This window comes from Capra hircus, chromosome 22, assembly GCF_001704415.2.
Source record: "Capra hircus breed San Clemente chromosome 22, ASM170441v1, whole genome shotgun sequence".
NCBI lineage: Eukaryota > Metazoa > Chordata > Mammalia > Artiodactyla > Bovidae > Capra > Capra hircus.
This window is the reverse complement of record NC_030829.1, coordinates 14,106,366-14,124,134: the sequence shown is the minus strand read 5'-3', so window position 1 is coordinate 14,124,134 and position 17,769 is coordinate 14,106,366. Positions and strand designations below refer to the sequence as shown.

Below are 17,769 nucleotides of genomic sequence, written 5' to 3'. Positions count from 1 at the left end.
CTCAAAGGCTGGCATTTTTGTTTGCTTTAAACCTTGACATTGTTTCACCCAAGGCAAAGCCATAGGCTAAAAGCATTCCTTAAGGAATGAAAAAAAAATGTCAAAACAAACATCTTCCTTTTGAGTTCATTACTTCATGCATGTTATGGTAATGGCGTGATGTTCCAGGAACAGAAAAATCTCTGCAGTTTTCCCCTAATGATCCAGAAAGGCATCGAGAGCACGTCTCAGCCTGTGGGGTGAATGTGTAGCCAGTTGTCCCTGTGGGGTGTGCATGAAGCCAGTGAACTGCACTGTATCAACAATATGAGAATTAAGTTATCTTTATCTGTAGTCAAAAGACATGTTTGGGTTTATCATTCAAGGCCTCAAGCTAGGCACACCCAGGGGGCACACGGATGAAGAAGGTGGGCTTTATGTTCATGCACACATCTACCTGTTGTGGGAGATGAGATAAAACTATAAAGTGGAATCTGTTGAGTGCTTTCACGCCGAAGGACAAAATACAGGAGCTCAAAGGAGACAGGAGTCTTCCAGGGATTTTTTAAATGGTGTAAAGAAAGTTTTAAAGCTTTGTATCTTTAATTTATAAAACTTAGACGAATGCTGAGTAAAAGGTGGTCAGTTCTAACCCATGAGGTGGTGTCCTTTATTAGACATGTCCTGCCCAAGTGCTCCTGTATTTCTCACTGAGTGCATACTGTGAAGAGTGTTTGCTATGCATGTGTGTTGTTAACGGTAACGTAATGATATAGCTAATGATATAATGATAGTTCACAGTGAACATATACACTTGTCTTTTATTCTCTCTTGGTATGTGTGTCAGGTCTTGTGTATTTTTCATGAAGAGGGAAGAAAGTCTAGAACTCTAATTTGTGAAAATTTTATATATTTGGAAGACGTTTTAGTGTATGCTTTGGCAGCACGTACACTAACACTGTCCCTATAAAATGACAAATTCAGAGGTGAACATTCCCCCTAAAAAAGGACTGTCTTTTCAAAAATAATTCAATTGTAGCAGTTCTTGAGCAAATTTGTCTATTGTATTCAGGACATAGTTGAAGGTAAAATAATTTTTAAGCCACTTGTCTTAGATGATTTAATTTTTTTAATGTAGAAAACTGTTTTCCCAGCTCCTACGGGTATTTCTGAGTGTAGGTTCTTTTCTTACAGAAGAGTATATGAATTGTGTGGATATGGTTAAAAGTGCATACTCTGACTCACTCTGTTAAAAAGCAAAAGACTGGTTGCTTAGAGAATTCTGTCTCTTCTGGATTGAAATTTGTACTTTCTTTCAAGGAGTATTCTAACTTTGGTGATAAACTTCACCAAGGTTTTCTTGTTTTGCTTAAATTTTTTTTTCTTTTCACAGATTTTTGTTTCCCTTTTTGAGTGTATTGCTAAATACTAGATTGATTCTAAATGTTGAACCCTGTATAAATGGATTGGCACCATGTTCTTTTGAGACTTAATTTTTTTTTCTTTTGCTTAAAGTTAGGTTGAGGTTGATACATGTTGATTGTGTAAAGTGCAGCTCATCGGTACCACTGACTAGTGTGTTGGTGTATGCCTCAATACAGAAATACAGGCACACGTGTATCTGTTTATATAGGAGTATCCACTGACCCACATCTTCTTGAACATTTGATAGAGTCACAGTTTAAATTTTTGACAATCTCATGAGCATTAAATTGTTTCCTCAGTGTCTTTTTAATATGCATTTTCTTGATTACTAATGAGGATGACCATCTTTTTCTGTTTATCTTGGTTTTTGGAATTTCCTGTTTTGAAAATGATTATCAAGTCTTAAGCCAGTTTCTTCTGTTGCTTTGTAGAAATTCTGCATACCATCATCCCCCTGCCCTGCCTCTACCAGCTATTGCTATAAAATGTTTCAAGTATTAGAAAAGGAAAGAAAACTAATGGCCTTTATTTCCATCAGCTGTTAATATATTTGCCTTTTTTGCTTTGTTGTAATATGTGTGTATGTATATATATCCATATATGTGTATGTACTATTTATTCATTTGTTTATTTTCTGAGATGTCTGAAAAAATTCAGATGTCATGGTACTCTACCCACAGGAATTTCTTTTATGTGTTCTGGGTATGATTTTAATCTTTTGTTGTTTACACGAGTCCCAGATACTTTTCTATTTTGTGTTTGATCTTTTCGTTTCCTTTACAGTGTCTGTTGCTAAGCAGAAGTTCTTAATTTTAATAGATACTTATCAATCCATAAGATGTTTGGTCTTTTCATTTTCTTTATAGTATCTGTGGCTAAGCAGAAGTTCTTAACTTTAATAGAAATTTATCAATCCATAAGATGTTTGGTCTTCTCATTTATAGTAGCTGTGGCTAAGCAGAAGTTAACTTTAATAGAAATTTATCAATCCATGTTAATCTAACACTAAGATGTGCTGTTACATATTCTTTTTTGTGTGTATCCGTTTAGTTCAGTCAGTCAGTCGTGTCCGACTCTTTGTGACCCCACGAACCACAGCACGCCAGGCCTCCCTGTCCATCACCAACTCCTGGAGTCCACCCAAACCCATGTCTGTTGAGTCAGTGATGCTTTCAGGGAAGCCCCAAAATAAATAAAAGTTTTTGTGTATACTTTTATTTATTTTTGGGCTTCTGTGATAGCTCAGTTGATAAAGAATCTGCCTGCAATGCAGGAGACCCCGGTTTGATTCCTGGGTCAGGAGGATCCGGTGGAGAAGGGATAGGCTACCCACTCTAGTGTTCTTGGGCTGCCCTTGTGGCTCAGCTGGTGAAGAATCTGCCTGCAATGCAGGAGACCTGGGTTTGATCCCTGGGTTGGGAAGATGCCCTGGAGAAGGGAAAGGCTACCCACTGTAGTGTTCTGGCCCGGAGAATTTGCAGAGTCGGACATGACTGAGCGACTTTCACTTAAACTTCATTAATTTTTGGCTGTGCTGGCTCTTTGCTGCTGCACAGGCTTTCTCCAGCTGTAGCGAGCGGGGCCGACTCTCTAGCTGCGGTGTGCAGGCTTCTCACTGTGCTGGCTTCTCTTGTTGTGGAGCACGGGCTCTCGAGCTTGTGGGCTCAGTTGTTGCGGCTCCTGGGCTTAGAGCACAGGCTCGGTAGTTGTGGCGCGTGGTCTTAGTTGCTCTGAGGCATGTGGGTGGAATCTTCCCGGGTCAGGGATCCAACCTGTGTCTCCTGCATCGGCAGACGGATTCTTTACCACTGAGCCACGAGGAACGCCCATGTTACATGTTCTTCTAAAAGTTATTTTTTATTTTTTCCTTTTTTCTGTTTAGAAGTTTAATTTGTTTGTAATTGTTTTGTGTGTCTGTGTGTGGTGATACGTGTGGGTCCAGTTCTATTTTTGAAATAAATGTAATCAGTTATTCCACCATCATTTAATGAAAAGTCTTCTCCCCATGACTCTTTGGTGTCACCTCTGTCATTTCTGTGTGCATGTCTCTTCCTGGGCTCTAATTAGCTCTGTTGGGCTGTTATCTGTGCCGTGCTATTTAAATTAATAGTCCTTATTTTTTAATAATCTTGAAAATATACAGTGACTTTTTTTTGTTACCATTGTAATCTTTTTCCTGAGTTTCTGAGCTCCTTTTAAATTTTCTTTTTACTTGAAAAGTTGATTCTGAAAATCACATGCCAGTTCACCTGTTGGTACTTTGATTGAGAGTATGCGTCTATGAATAAATTTAAGGAGGGTTGATAGAAATGATAATGGAGGGCATACTCAGTGAGAAGACTCACGAGAGAATGTCATATTTGGTTTAAAAAACACGGAAATAAGATGATTGTAGTTCCTTTGAATTCTCCATGACATTCGGCTAATGTATTTAATTCACTGCTTAAGTCAACTCTCTCAGATACAGCTCCCATTCTTTAGAGGTAGCATTTATGAAACACATTATGTACCAGCTGGATACAGGAGAGGCAAAGATGATTAAGATACTGCCCTATCTTCATTTATTAGGAAAGTGATTTTTTAAAAAACATTTCTGGTTTAGTATGCCATTTCTTGCTGTTTTGTAACTATATTTGCATTTTCTTCCCTTCTCTCATGTAGTGACTAAGACACTTAAGACCGTCAACTTTTGTCTCAACCTAGTGTTAGCTGTGTCCCATTATTTTGACATGTAGTGTTTCCATTATTGTTCTTTTATAGATAATCCCTAGTTTAAATTTTTTTCTGGGTCCAGGGTTTTTTTATGGGATGGTTTAAACTTTTTCAGGTGGGTGGACTTTTATTGCCTCTTTTTTCTTTTGTTACAATAACAAAGTTGCATTACTGTATAGATTAAGACTGTCTATTCTGTTTCTCTTGTATGTTTTTAAATTGTGGTAAAATATATATATTATTTGTGCTGTTTCTGTTGTTCTTAAATATATTGATATTTTCTGCCTAACTTATTGACCTTTTTATACTTTCAAAACTTAGTAATGTGCCTTATTGAAAATGGGCCATTGATTCTGATTTTTACCCCTTATCTTTCTAATCTGTGCATTGAAAAAAATGTGGTATGGGAATTGTACTTTTTTGTTTTAACTCATATGTAAATTTCTTAGAAGACAATTTTAGTTTTAAATTATAAATTTTGTTCATGTTTCTGATGCATATAGATAACTAACTTTGCCAAGGGATTTTCCTACGTATTCTATGATAAGGGTTTTCTAGTCAGATACATTGGGACATATCGGGTTAAACAAAGTTGAATGCTTTCGTTTGTATTTAGTACTTTTCAGAACTTGTAATTATGAATCCACATGGGAGCATATTGTATATGATGTTTGCAAATTTATTTGCCCACAGACATATCTCATCCTGTGGCAAATTGTAGGATGCACTTTGAGAGAGAAATGTAGTCTTATTCTGGGACTGTTATGAGTTTATTTAAATAGTGTTCAGTAAACTTTCTCTTCTTCAAAAGATCACCTAAGAGCTTATGACCTTATTTTCCAAGCAGGTCAACCTGTTATGACTTCTGTAATTTTAACAATGATAGTAGAAATGTGAGTCAAGTGGTTTTGATCTTGTTACAGATGTAAATGCTCAGGTGGAAAGAGGGAAATATTTAGAGTGAGAGACTTAGCGTGGAACATGCCAAAAAAAAAAAAATCTGGTATAACATTTTATTTTCGAAAAATTTTATTTGTTTTTATTTTGGCTGTGCCGGGCCTAGGTTGCGGCACTTGGACTTGGTTGCCCCGTGGGATGTGAGATCTTAGTTCCATAACCATGGATCGAATCCTTGTTCTCTGCATTGGAAGGCGGATTGTTTGTTAAGAATCCTGGACCACCAAGGAAGTCTCTCTGGTATAACTGTTTTAAAGAGAGTGTGGCAGTGTAGAAGAAAAGGTGTCCATGACACTGAGTCGTTGTTTTGACTTGGCGTTGGCATTTTGGAGACTTTGAGCTGGGAGTCAGAGGATGTGGATTTGAGTCCCAGGTGTGCCACTCTAGAGTAGTTTGATAGTTGGAGCCCCACCTGATGTTTTGTATGAAGAAAGGTACCTTGCTGGTTGATCTTCCACGTGCTTCTGACTTGGGCTCTCTTTGACAGCTTCCCATACCATTGCCTTGACCCTCATGTTTGTTGTTTTACAGTTGCTAAGTTGTGTCCAACTCTTTGCAACCCCATGAACTGCAGCATGCCAGGCTTCCCTGTCCTTCACTGTCTCCCTGAATTTGCTCAAACTCATTGTCCATTGAATCAGTGATGCCATACAACCATCTCATCCTCTGTCTTCCCTTCTCCTCTTGCAATCAGTCTTTCCCAGCATCAGGGTCTTCTCGAGTGAAGGCCACCAGCTCTTCATATCAGGTGGCCAAGGTATTGGAGCTTCAGCATCAGTCCTTCCAATGATTATACTAGCAAAGACAGATTATGTACTTGGTATTATCACTGTACTGATCCTGGGAACATTTGGCATTGAACTTACATGGCATGTGTTCAATATGTGTATGAAATAGGGAGGCTGAGGAAGCTGACTTTCCTTGAAGGCAGTGATTTTTATCTGGGTAGGTAGCAACCTATTCTTCAGTGCACACTGAAAATAGCACCTAGAGTCTTTCCACATGTTTAGAGGAGATTCATTTTATGCATTTGTATCTAATCAACCTCCTCTTTTTAAAATAACTTGCATAATAGTCTGTAAGTCTGTATATAATTATGGGTGCTGAACTGAACACCTGCCATATGTTAAAAAGTGAGGCTCAAATAATAAATCCTTGGCCTGATTATTCATTTCTGAACAATAGCTTATTAGACAATTTCGATGTAACAAATTTCTTTTAAGAGGAAATTGAATTTCCAATTTATAATTAGTGCTTTAAAAAAAGAAAGCTAGTGGTAAATTGCTTATGTATTTAATTAGAAAAAGACAGGACTTGAATTAGAAAGTATAGAGATATTAGTCATTATGTGTATTATCTTTGAAGTGTTTTTGGACACTAGTTATCTAGAATGAGGACGGAGAAGTTAAATTCTCTTGATATTGGATAAAAGTGAAAATGTACAGCTACGTTTTCTATTTTTGTTACTGTCACAGTTTTAAGTTTAATTTTCCTGATAAAGAACGCGTGTGCCATTAACATCGGGTTCTCTGTAGGTATGCACCGTTCTCCTTGCCTTTATATAGTGAAAGTGGGCAGTGTGTATGGGGAATAGGAATGATGCAGCCTTTTTGTGTGTGTTTTTCTTTTTAATATCACTGTTAATAATATTTGGAATGCTAATGTTAGTAGAAGGCAGTAGGGCTTACCAAGTATGGAGTTGCCTACTGTGTCTTAAAGTGAACCTTTGAGAATGGCATAAGGAAGCAGTCCTGAGTGTTTTTCTGAGCACGGGCAGTAGATGAGTTTCCCGACTCTTGGTGAGGTCAGAGGCACGAAGTGTGGTGTGCTCACTGCCAGAGGGAGGTTTGCACCTCCTCTTCTCCTGTGGCAGATAATCTTAGGGGGGAAGCTCCACAGGGCTGTACAGTTTACACTGGTCGGACTTCGGTGTAAATTTTCATGTTCCTTTAACTGTTTTATCCCATTATATGCTTTGTAGACTGAACAAATTCTATAGCTCTTCTGTGTCTTTCTCATTTAATACCTATCTTTAAAAAAATCTTTTTATTATTATGTTTAACTTCATGGTATTGTGGATAGAGGGAATGGTGTGTGTATGATTTGAAGTCTTTGGAATTTGTTGGGACTTCTCTCGTGACTCGGTATGTATGTATAATTAGGGGGAAAATAAAGTGTGCAAAGTGATGATTCGATACGTGCATACACTCTGATAGATGCATACATTCCCCTATTGAGCTAACACATCAATCATCTCATATTTTATCCTGCTACCTTTTTTGGGTGGTAGAAGTGAGAACATTTAAATTCTCCTCTTGTAGCAAATTTCAGTTATACAATACAGTGTTACCAACTAGAGTCACATTGTTTTGCATTAGACCTCCAGACCTTATTCATCTTATAGGTGAAAGTTTGTGCCTTTTACCAACCTGTTTTGAAGGCTGTTTTTGTTGGGTGCACATTTACAGGTTGACGGTTACTTCTTTTTCTTTGGGTGCTTTAAAGGCGTTGTTCCTCTGTGTTCTGGTTTGCGTGGTTTCTGATGAGAAGTCTCCCATCAGCCTTCTCTTTGTTAGGTAATGTGTTAGACAGTCTCCATATGTCCTTTTACTGTCACTGTTTCTACAAGTTTCTCTTTATTATTGCCTTTTAGCAGTCTGATTATGATGTTCAGTTCAGTCGCTCAGTTGTGTCGGACTCTCTGACCCTGTGGACTGCATGCCAGGCTTCCCTGTCCATCACCAACTCCCAGAGCTTACTCAAACTCATGTCCATCAAGTCGGTGATGCCATCCAACCATCTCATCCTGTCGTCCCCTTCTCCTCCTGCCTTCAGTCTTTCCCAGCATCAGGGTCTTTTCCAATGAGTCAGTTCTTTGCATCAGGTGGCCCAAGTATTGGAGCCTCAGCATCAGTCCTTCCAATGAATATTCAGGACTGATTTCCATTAGGATTGACTGGTTTGATCTCCTTACAGTCCAAGGGACTCTCAAATCTTCTCCAGCACCGCAGTTTAAAAGCATCAGTTCTTCCGGCGTTCAGCTTTCTTATTATAATGCACCTTGATGTTACTCTTCTTTCTTCCTCTTGAGGTTCATTGAGTTTCTTAGATTGGGCTTTGTAGGTGGCACCAAGGGGTAAAGCACCCATCTGCTAATGCAGGGAGCCATAGGAGACGCGGTTTTGATCTTTGGGTTGGGAAGATAGGCTGGAGGAGGGCGTGGCAACCCACTCCTGTATTCTAGCTTTTTCTTTTTTTCTTTTTTTGCTAATTGCTGTGTCTTCACTAATCTTCTCTAGTCATTGAGTCTGCAGAGTCTGATGTCATTCCAATTCAGTGTATTTCTCATATTAAACATTATAATCGCTACTCTTCTGACTTGGGTCATTTTTAATCCATTTCTTTCATTCTTAACATGCTTCTTTCTTCTTCAGTATATGGACTGTATTTATAATAGCCATTTAAATGCTTTTTTCTTATTCTATCACTGAATTTTCTCTTTATGAGTCATATTTTCCTGCTCTGTGTGTATGAATTTAATCAGATGTCAAATATTGTGATTTTTATGTTGTTGGGCATTTTAAGTCTTTTAAGTACTTTTGTACTTTTTTTTTTTTTAAAGTCTTTTAAGTGCTTTTGTACTTTTTCTTGGACTCATTTAAGTTACCTGGAAATAGCTTGATCCTTTTTGAGACTTTTAAGCATTATTAGGACAATATAGTACAGCCTTTAGTTGAGGTGAATTTGGTCACACCACTGGAGCAATTTCTTTCTTAGGACTTTCCTTGATGCCCTGAATTTAGGTGGTCTTTAGCTAATTATTTCCAGCCCAGAGTAACTTCTGATGATTGTTCTGCATACTCCTTATGATTTTGAAATCATTGTCAAGTTTTTGTTATACTATAAGTTATTATGTGTATTTTCTAGATTATTTCAGCCTTTTTATGGAAATATGTGGAAAATTAGGGTCTTCCCTAGTGGCTCAGCAGTAAAGAATCTACCTGTAATGTAGGAGGTGTGGGTTCGATCCCTGGGTCAGGAATATCTCCTGGGGAAGAAAATGGCAAGCCACTCCAGTATTCTTGCCTGGGAAATCCCATGGACAGACAGGGGAACCTGGCAAGCTACAGTCTGTGGGGTCACAAAAGAGTCGGACACAACTCAGCAACTAAACAACAGCAGCAACAACAATATATGTAGAATTATTTTTAACTATGTTTAACACTCAACCAAATGTAATGGTTCCATAGTAGCCAGAAAAAATGACCACACCTCTAGAAACACCTAAAGGTGATGGTCTTGGTGTCAGGTCTTTATTTATAAAGCAATGGTTATGAAGAAATGATGTGTATATGTTTGTCATCCTAAATATTAATAATACCTATTTAATTTTCTCCTTGTGTTCTCTCTCTCTGTAGGAGGAACGTGTTGTGAATCACATGGCAGCAAAGATTATTGAAAATGTCTGCACTACGTTTTCTGCTCAGGCCCAGGGCTTTATTACTGGGGAAATAGGGCCTGTTTTATGGTACCTATTCAAACATTCCACAGTTGATTCTCTTAGGATAACAGCAATATCGGTAAGATGGAGCGTCTTTGGGGGATATATTTGCATGTATTTAAATACCAAATTTGAAGAACTGTGCTAGACATAGAGTGAATTTCATTGAATAGGTGGAAATCTCGAGTGGCAGTTGGTGAGAACAGTAATTTGATTTTTCTCCTGAGGCAAGAGGACTGTTGGGACATTCCGAAAGGGTCTTGTATGATCCTGACATTAGGATTCCAAAAGCTATTTGGAGGTGATAGTGGAAAGCTGCAGTAGTGGGTTGGGGAGAGCATTCGGTCTGGTGTATTTTTAGTGTTCCTTGACTGTTTTTGTTAGCTCCCTCTTTCAGATTTTATGTCCAATGGGTTTTTCATATGGTTCAAATGAATTCATGTTAAAGTTCAGGCATCTATGATTTTGTAGTTTTTGTATCCTGATTGTCTATTACTTCACTTCCATGGTTATAACGACTTGGTGTAAAAGGTAATTATGTATGCAGATGTGTTAACCTGGTTGTATCAATATAAGGGTCAGTGAAAATGCTTCAAGCCTGTCTCAGGATTTATTTAAATGCTCTTTTTGATCACCAGTCTTACCTGGGCTCTCAGTGTTATCTGGTACCCTCCCTGTATTTCTCAAGCTGACTCATCCTTGTGGTGCTTGCTGTGCCAAGTTTCAGACCTTATCTTTATTCCTTAAGCCTTCATTTCGACATTTTTCCCCCCTTCATTCTCAGTGACTTCCCCCATACTTCCCAGATAACCACAGAGACGTCCAATGGGAATTATCCCTGGGTCCGTCTTCCGCGTCTGTGGACCTGATTGCCTCCATCCCTGTCCTGCCTCAATTCTTCCCTTCCTTCTACAACTGATGAGCTGCCCCTTCTCCTCTCAGAGAAACTTCTCCATGATTCTTCTATCTGTTCTTGAGAATCTTCAGTCAAATGGTTATTTTTGCTCTTTCCTAAATCTTTAACCTCTCCTTGTCTACTAAATCTTATTAATTAGCGCTCATGTATTCTTTACCCCAATTAAACAAAAAAATCCCACATAAAAACATATCCAAAGTTTTCTAGGGTGTACCTCCATCTGTTCCCCTATCACCCCAGCCATACTTCTTGGAAAGGTTTTTTTTTGTTTTTTTTTTTTTTGCCACAAATGCTCCTTTTGGGCCTGCTTTATCTGTCCTATAAAAATGTGAATGAACCTAGTCTTGCTGACGTCTTGAATTACTTGCATATCGCTAAATCCTGTGGCTATTGATGGCCATGTGTATTTTTATAATTGTATTTCTTTTCGGCTGTTGTCCAGGCTGGCTTTCCCTCACTGCGGCGAGCAGGGGCTTCTCTCTAGTTGTGGTGCCCAGGCTTCTCACTGCAGCAGTTTCTCTTGCTGTGCAGCACAGGTTCTGGGGCGTGGGCTCCAGGAGCTGCAGTTCCTGGGCTCAGTGGTTGCGGCACACGGGCTTAGTTGCTCCGTGGGATGTGGCATCGCCCTGGATCAGGGATCGCACCCTTGTCTCCTGCGTGGGCAAGCGGACTCTTTACTACTGAGCTATCAGCACAGCCTCTGATGGATATTTTTGAGTTCTTTTATTTGCCACGTTATTTTGAAGATCAAGGGCTAACAATTCTGCTCGCTGAATGTCTCTAAACAAAGGACACCTGCTTCACGAGCTTCACATTGTTAGAATCCCCTCCCCAAGTTGTGATATTAGTAATTATGAAGAAACTGTCAGAGTTACAGGTTATACCAGTGAACTTTCTCAAGGCATCTTTGAGTCATATCTTACTTAAGGCCTTCATTTTAATCCTGGACTTAAAAAAAAAACACCAACCTGTCTTGCTTTAATTGAGTTTATGTTATCATTTTTATCTTTATGCTCAGCATGGTTTCTTTTCTTGGCAAAGTTCTTTGCAGTTGTTTCCACCAAAATCCCACACCTTCTAGCACTTTCTTCATCTGACACGGTAAGCTTCACTCTTTCATCTTGGGCTTCTTATATTTTGTTCTCAACATTCATCTAAATTATTAATTTTTCACTGAAATTTTGCCAGTTTCCCCCGAAATGTCTCTTTCTTCTTTTGTGCCCCAGGATCATATTCAGTAATGTGTTAATATATTGTTTTCATATTTCTTTAGTGTCCTTTAATTTGAGACAGTTTCTCAGCCTTTCTGGGAACTTCATGTCATTTATGAGTTTAAAGGGTGTGGGGCTTGTATTTTTTAGGGTAAGGCTCAACCTGGGTCTGTCTATTGTTCTCCCATTGAACCTCCTTAGCACTGTTGAGGATCCCTACCTGGACCAGATGCCTCTGTGATGGTTGCCATATGATGGTTATCTGGTTGTTTCATTCCTTGTATATTAGAAGTTGGCGAATATTTTCTATAAAGGGCCAGATAGTATGTACCTTGGGTTTTGGTGGCCACATATAGTCTCTGTTCCGTATTCTTTTTTTTTTTAAAGTTTGTTATTATTGGAGTATAATTGCTTTATAATGTTGTGTTAGTTTCTGATGTATGACAGACTGAGCTGTTGTATACATATAACCTCTCCCTCCTGGGCCTCCTTTCTACCCAACCCGATCCCACCTCCCTAGGTCCCATATCTGTTTTATTTTTCTGTTTGTTTTCTATAACCCGTTAAAAATGTAAAAACTGTTGCACATTGTACTTAAGAGCAGTGCAAAAATAGGCCTTTGGTATTGGTTGGAATTCTATTGTAAGGATGCGCTGTCCCTTCTCTCTCATATATGCATGTATTTGTATCATTATGGTCAGGGATGCCCATTTTATTTGATGAAGTGCAATGTCATATTACTGTTACCACCGTTACTGTGTGTTGTTTGAATGCTCGGATCATGCTAGAAGCCCTCCAAGCTGGCTTTTGTGTCCTGTTGATCTATTTGTCATTGTTTGATCACTCAATTCCTTTCTGAAACCATGCAGTTTTTGGACTACTTTCGTATTTTCACTCTGCCAACCCTGGAGCCAATCGTTTCTCCAAGGAAGCTTTGATGTTTAGAACCCACAGTCTGGGTGATGTGCTTACTGCTTTGGGGTTTTATTGTTTTCAGGCCTTCTAAGTATTCAGAGATAGAAAAAAAGTGTATGTGCCCGTATATGCACATGGAGCTTCCCAAGCGGCGCAGTGGTGAAGGAGCTGTGTGCCGGTGCAGGAGACATGGGCTTGATCCCTGGGTCAGGAAGATGCCCTGGAGAAGGCAGTGGCTACCCGCTCCAGTATTCTAGCCTGGAAAGTTCCAGGGACAGAGGAGGCTGGCGGACTGCAATCCATGGGGTCTCCAAGAGTCAGACACAACTGCGCGACTAAACACACACGCGTGCACATGTTCACACATACATAGAATTATTCCTACATTTATCACTGTAGGTATTTGGAACAAAACTCATGCATTCATGCTGATGCTTCCAATTTTAATCCAATAGATTAGAATTCTTTCTGGACCTCCCATTTTCTGTATCTGTAAATCCCTTCTTGAACAGAAACCTGGTTCCCATTATTCTCAGTGTGTTTATTGACCTGTTCAGCTCGTTTATTCAGCGTAGCAGACTCCATCCCCTCTGGCCTCCTCCTCTGTATCGTCATCCTCCTGCCTTGCCACTGCCGCTCCACTTCCTGGGCTCCATGAGCGGATGCCCCCATTCCCCTGTCTGCCCCCTTTCCTCAGAATCTGATGTATTGTCTTTGGGAAGGGAAGGAAAGGGAAGATAGATGAAGGAAAACAAAGGGCTAGATGTCGTTTTTGCTGCTTCGTCTTCCTTATTTCCTTCCCCTTTGCTGTTTATATCCAGCTAGTCAACCTGTCCTTTGACTGTGATTCACAAATACAGCCCAGGACTGTGTGCCTCTCTCTGCAGCTCTGTTGTTACCCCTGAAATCCAGGCCACCACTGTCTTTCACCCAGACTGACCTATCATCTCTTGGCCCCATAGAGTCCCCTGTGCCAGTGTGGTCCTCAGATGAGCAGCATTAAATAACCTAGAAATTTGTAAGAAACATGGGTTTTTGGACCCTGACCCAGAGCTGCTGTCTCAGAGTCTCTGAAGGAAGAGGCCCAGTAATCTGCATTCTAACAAACACTTCTAATGCCTATTGAAGTTTGAGAACCGCTGCCCTAGGCCTCGAAGCTCTTGGAAAACACTGCCCTGGGTGTAGCGTGAAAGATGGCTAATTAATCCTTCCCCCTCAGGAATGGCATCCATTGCTTAGGGATTGGTGGTTGAAGGGAGTGGGCCTGACTTGGGAAATGTGTTGAATGGATAAGAGGATTTCTGGATTTATTAAGTTTGTAGGGAATCTCTATATGAACCACAGTGGGAACCAGAGAAACCTTTAGAGTTAGATTGAATAGAATGGCTCCAGTGAGGGAGGTGATTGGGCTATTTATAATTCCTGGCATGCTGAGAGGAAGAGTGACAAAGCAGAGTGTTTCAGGATGGTGGTTCAGGAGAACTTTTCAACAACACTGACTGCTTCCTCCTCTCTCTCCACCCGCTGCCCGTTTCCCATGTAGCTTAAGGTCTCAGAGGTCAGATGAGAGTGTGTAGAGTTTGAAGAGGTCCCCAAGGTAATTTTGATATGACATAGAAAAAAATCATTCACGAGACAGAAAAGAAATGGTTCTTAAACTTATTCCACGGGGATTCTGTTCATGTTTCTAATAGGTATGCAGCCTGCACTTCCAAATTAGTCTCTTTCTTAGACATTGCTTTAATAAATAGATGGTTAAAAATTCTGGGAAACATGAGTAAATCTATGGCTGATTTGTGTTGATGTTTGGTAGAAACCAATGCAATACTATAAAGCAGTTATCCTTAAATTAAAAAAAAAGTTAATGAAAAAACTGGAGATAACATAATGTCCTTTTTGAGGTAAATTTTGTAGTGAATTTTGAACTGAAAATGTTCTTTACAGCTATAAAATGTAATTTCAAACTCTGTTTCAATAAGCAAAGATTTTAAACAACAGATTACTGAAAATCAAAATTGAGATTTAATTTTTTTTAATTTGAGGAATACAAGTACTCATATGATCTTAAGCCTCTGTGAACTCTCAACTGTGTTTTATATCCAGAAGTGACGAATTAAAGGTTATTTCTTGCATGAGTTTTTCCATATGGAAGATAAGTTAGGCATTTGAGTGCCTTTCTGAAGACAGGACCTTACAGTTGCCCTCATATTACTTTGAATACACGTAGGAGTAACTTGGACAAATCTTGCATCAAGAAATAACCCATATGGTTGGGTAGATATTTTATATCAATAACAAGTCAGTATTAGTTTGAAAGCCTCTCCCAGGAATTGTTACAGTGCTAATGATAATTACTGTTCACTGTCTTTAAGTCACTTTAAGGGATATCTCTAAATTTCCTTAAAAAAATCAAATTGTAGCATGATCTTTAGGGACTCCATTTAGAATGCCTTTTTTTAAAAATCCAAGAATTAAATAATATTTGAGATGATACTGAAATAATGGAACAATTCTGTTTTCTTAATTGAAGTATAGTTGATTTACAATGTTATATCAGTTTTATGCATACAGCATAGTGGGGCTTCCCAGGTGGTGCTAGTGGTTAAGAATCTGCCTGTCAGTACAGGAAGTGTAAGAGATATGACTTCCATCCCTGGGTTGGGAAGGTTCCCTGGAGGAGGGCATGGCAACCCACTCCAGTATTCTTGCCTGGAGAATCCCATGGACTAAAGAACTGGCGGGCTGTAATCCATAGGGTTGCAAAGAGTTGGACACAACAGAAGCGATTTACCATGCAGACATTTACCATGGTACAGCATAGTGATTCAGTACTTTTACACATTCAGTTCAGTTCAGTTCAGTTGCTCAGTCGTGTCCGACTCTTTGCGACCCTGTGAATTGCAGCATACTTCATTAAATGCTATTACAAGATAATGGCTATCATTTCCTGTGCTCTAAAATACGTGACTTTGTGTCTCTTAATCTCATACCCCTAACTTACCCCTCACTTCTCTGTCCTCTGGTAACCAGTAGTTTTCAATATCTGTGAGTCTGTTTCTATTTTCCTGTACACAGTTGCTCGTATTACTGTAAAAAATTCTACATATAAGTGGTATCATACAGTATTTGTCAAATATATTTCACTAGGCGTAATATTCTCTAGATCCATTGACACTGCTGCAAATGTCAGAATTTCCTCCTTTTGTATGGCTGAGTAATACTCCATCCTTGTGTGTGTGTGTGTACACTACATCTTCTTTATCCACTTATCTTTTTGGGGGGTTGCTTGCATATCTTTGGTGTTTAAAATAGTGCTGTTACAAACACTGGGGCTCATCTGTCTTTTCAAATTAATGTACTCATTTTTTTTCTAGATATATACCCAGGAGTGGAATTGCAGGGCCAAATAGTAGTTCTGTTTTTAGAATTTTGAGGAACTTCCATACTGTTTTCCATAGTGAATGCCCCAGTTTACATTTATACCACCGGTGTACAAGGGTTCCTTTTTCGCCACATTTTCTCCGGCACTTGTTATTTGTAGACTTTTTGATGATAGACATTCTGATAGGTGTGAGGTGATACCTCATTCTACAAGTCCACTTAAGCCTGATTCCAAAACCAGTCAAAGACACTACAGAAATAAAAATGCCAGGTCAATACCTTTGATGAACCATTGATGTAGAAATTTTCAACACAATATTTGCAAAACAAATCCAACAATATATAAAAAGGATCACACACCATAATCAAGTTAGATTTATTCTAGGGATCCAAGGATGGTTCAACATTTGCAAATCAGTCAGTCAGGTACATCATATTAACAAAAGGAATAATAAAAATCATGTGATTATCTCAATAGATGCAGAAAAAGCACTTGACAAAATTTAGCATCCGTTCATGCTAAAAGCTTTCATTAAAGTGGTTATAGGGGGTACATATCTCAACATTATAAAGGCTATTTTTGACATATCCACACTAACATCATACTCAGTGGTGAAAAGCTGAAAGCTTTTCCTTTAAAATCAGAAACCAGACAAGGATGCTCAAGTCTCCACACACACACAAAAAACAAAACATTAGAACTGATAAATGAATTCAGCAAAGATGCAGGATACAAGATTAATAGGCAGAACTTTGTTGCTTTTCTATACACTAATGGTGAACTGTCAGAAACAGAAATTTTAAAAAATCCTTTTTTAAATCACATCAAAAAGACTAAAATACCTTGGAATAAATTTAATTATAGAGGTGAAAGACCTCCACTCTGAAAACTATAAAACACTGGTGAAGGAAATTGAAGAGGATTGGAAGACATGGAAAAGCTATCCCATGCTCTTGGATTAGAAGAATTAATATTGTTAAAATGGCCATAGTACTCAAGGCAATCCATAGATCTAATGTAATTCCTATCAAAATACCCATGACATTTTTCATAGAAGTTGAACAAATAATCCTAAAATTTGTGTGGAACTACAGAAGAGCCCTCATTGCCAAAGCAATCTTGAGAAAAAAATAATGAAGCTGGAGGTATCACCCTCCTAGGCTTCAGACTGTATTATAGAGCTACATTAATCAAAACAGTGTGGTATTGGCACAAAAACAAGACATACAGATCAAGTGGAACACAGAGCCTGAAATTAAACCTATGCATCTGTGGTCAGTTAATCTTCAGCAAAGGAGGCAAGAATGGGAAAAGATACTCTCTTCAGCATGTGAGTCGTCATTTTTCCCTCTTTCCCGCTCTCTCTGTCTCTCCTTCCCCTGAGAGTTGCATCAGACAGCTTGCCCTTCCTAGAACCTGCTCTGCGTCTTCATGTCTCCGTGTGAATACTTGTTCTCTTCTCTCTGGCTAGAATTTTCTCCTCTACTTTTCCACCTGTCCATTTCCCACTGACCTTCAAAAACTGACTCAGTTATCATCCTCCTCCTGTAGCTTTTTTTGACTTAACTTTTCGTGCTTTTCCAAGCGTAATTGAGCCCACTTCCATTACAATACTTATTAAATTCTTCCAGTTTGTTAATTGTAAATTTCGCCTTTAATAGTCTATGAGAACTTGAGAACTAGCTCAGGGGTCTTGATTACTTTGGTTTGACTTCTATCTTTGCCACTTGCTAGCAAATTATGCCTTTGAGCAAATTACTTAAACACTCTG

At 38.9% G+C, this 17,769-nt stretch overlaps 1 protein-coding gene across 3 annotated transcripts in view; it reads left to right on the top strand.

Annotated features, from left to right (window-relative positions):
* The window catches only part of ULK4 (unc-51 like kinase 4), a 498,780-nt gene that overhangs the window by 97,092 nt on the left and 383,919 nt on the right, over positions 1–17,769 (top strand). For all 3 annotated transcript variants that reach the window (XM_018066892.1, XM_018066893.1, XM_018066891.1), the window contains one exon: positions 9,492–9,653. In XM_018066892.1, the coding sequence (XP_017922381.1) occupies positions 9,492–9,653 (162 nt within the window). The remainder of the gene's footprint in view (positions 1–9,491; positions 9,654–17,769) is intronic.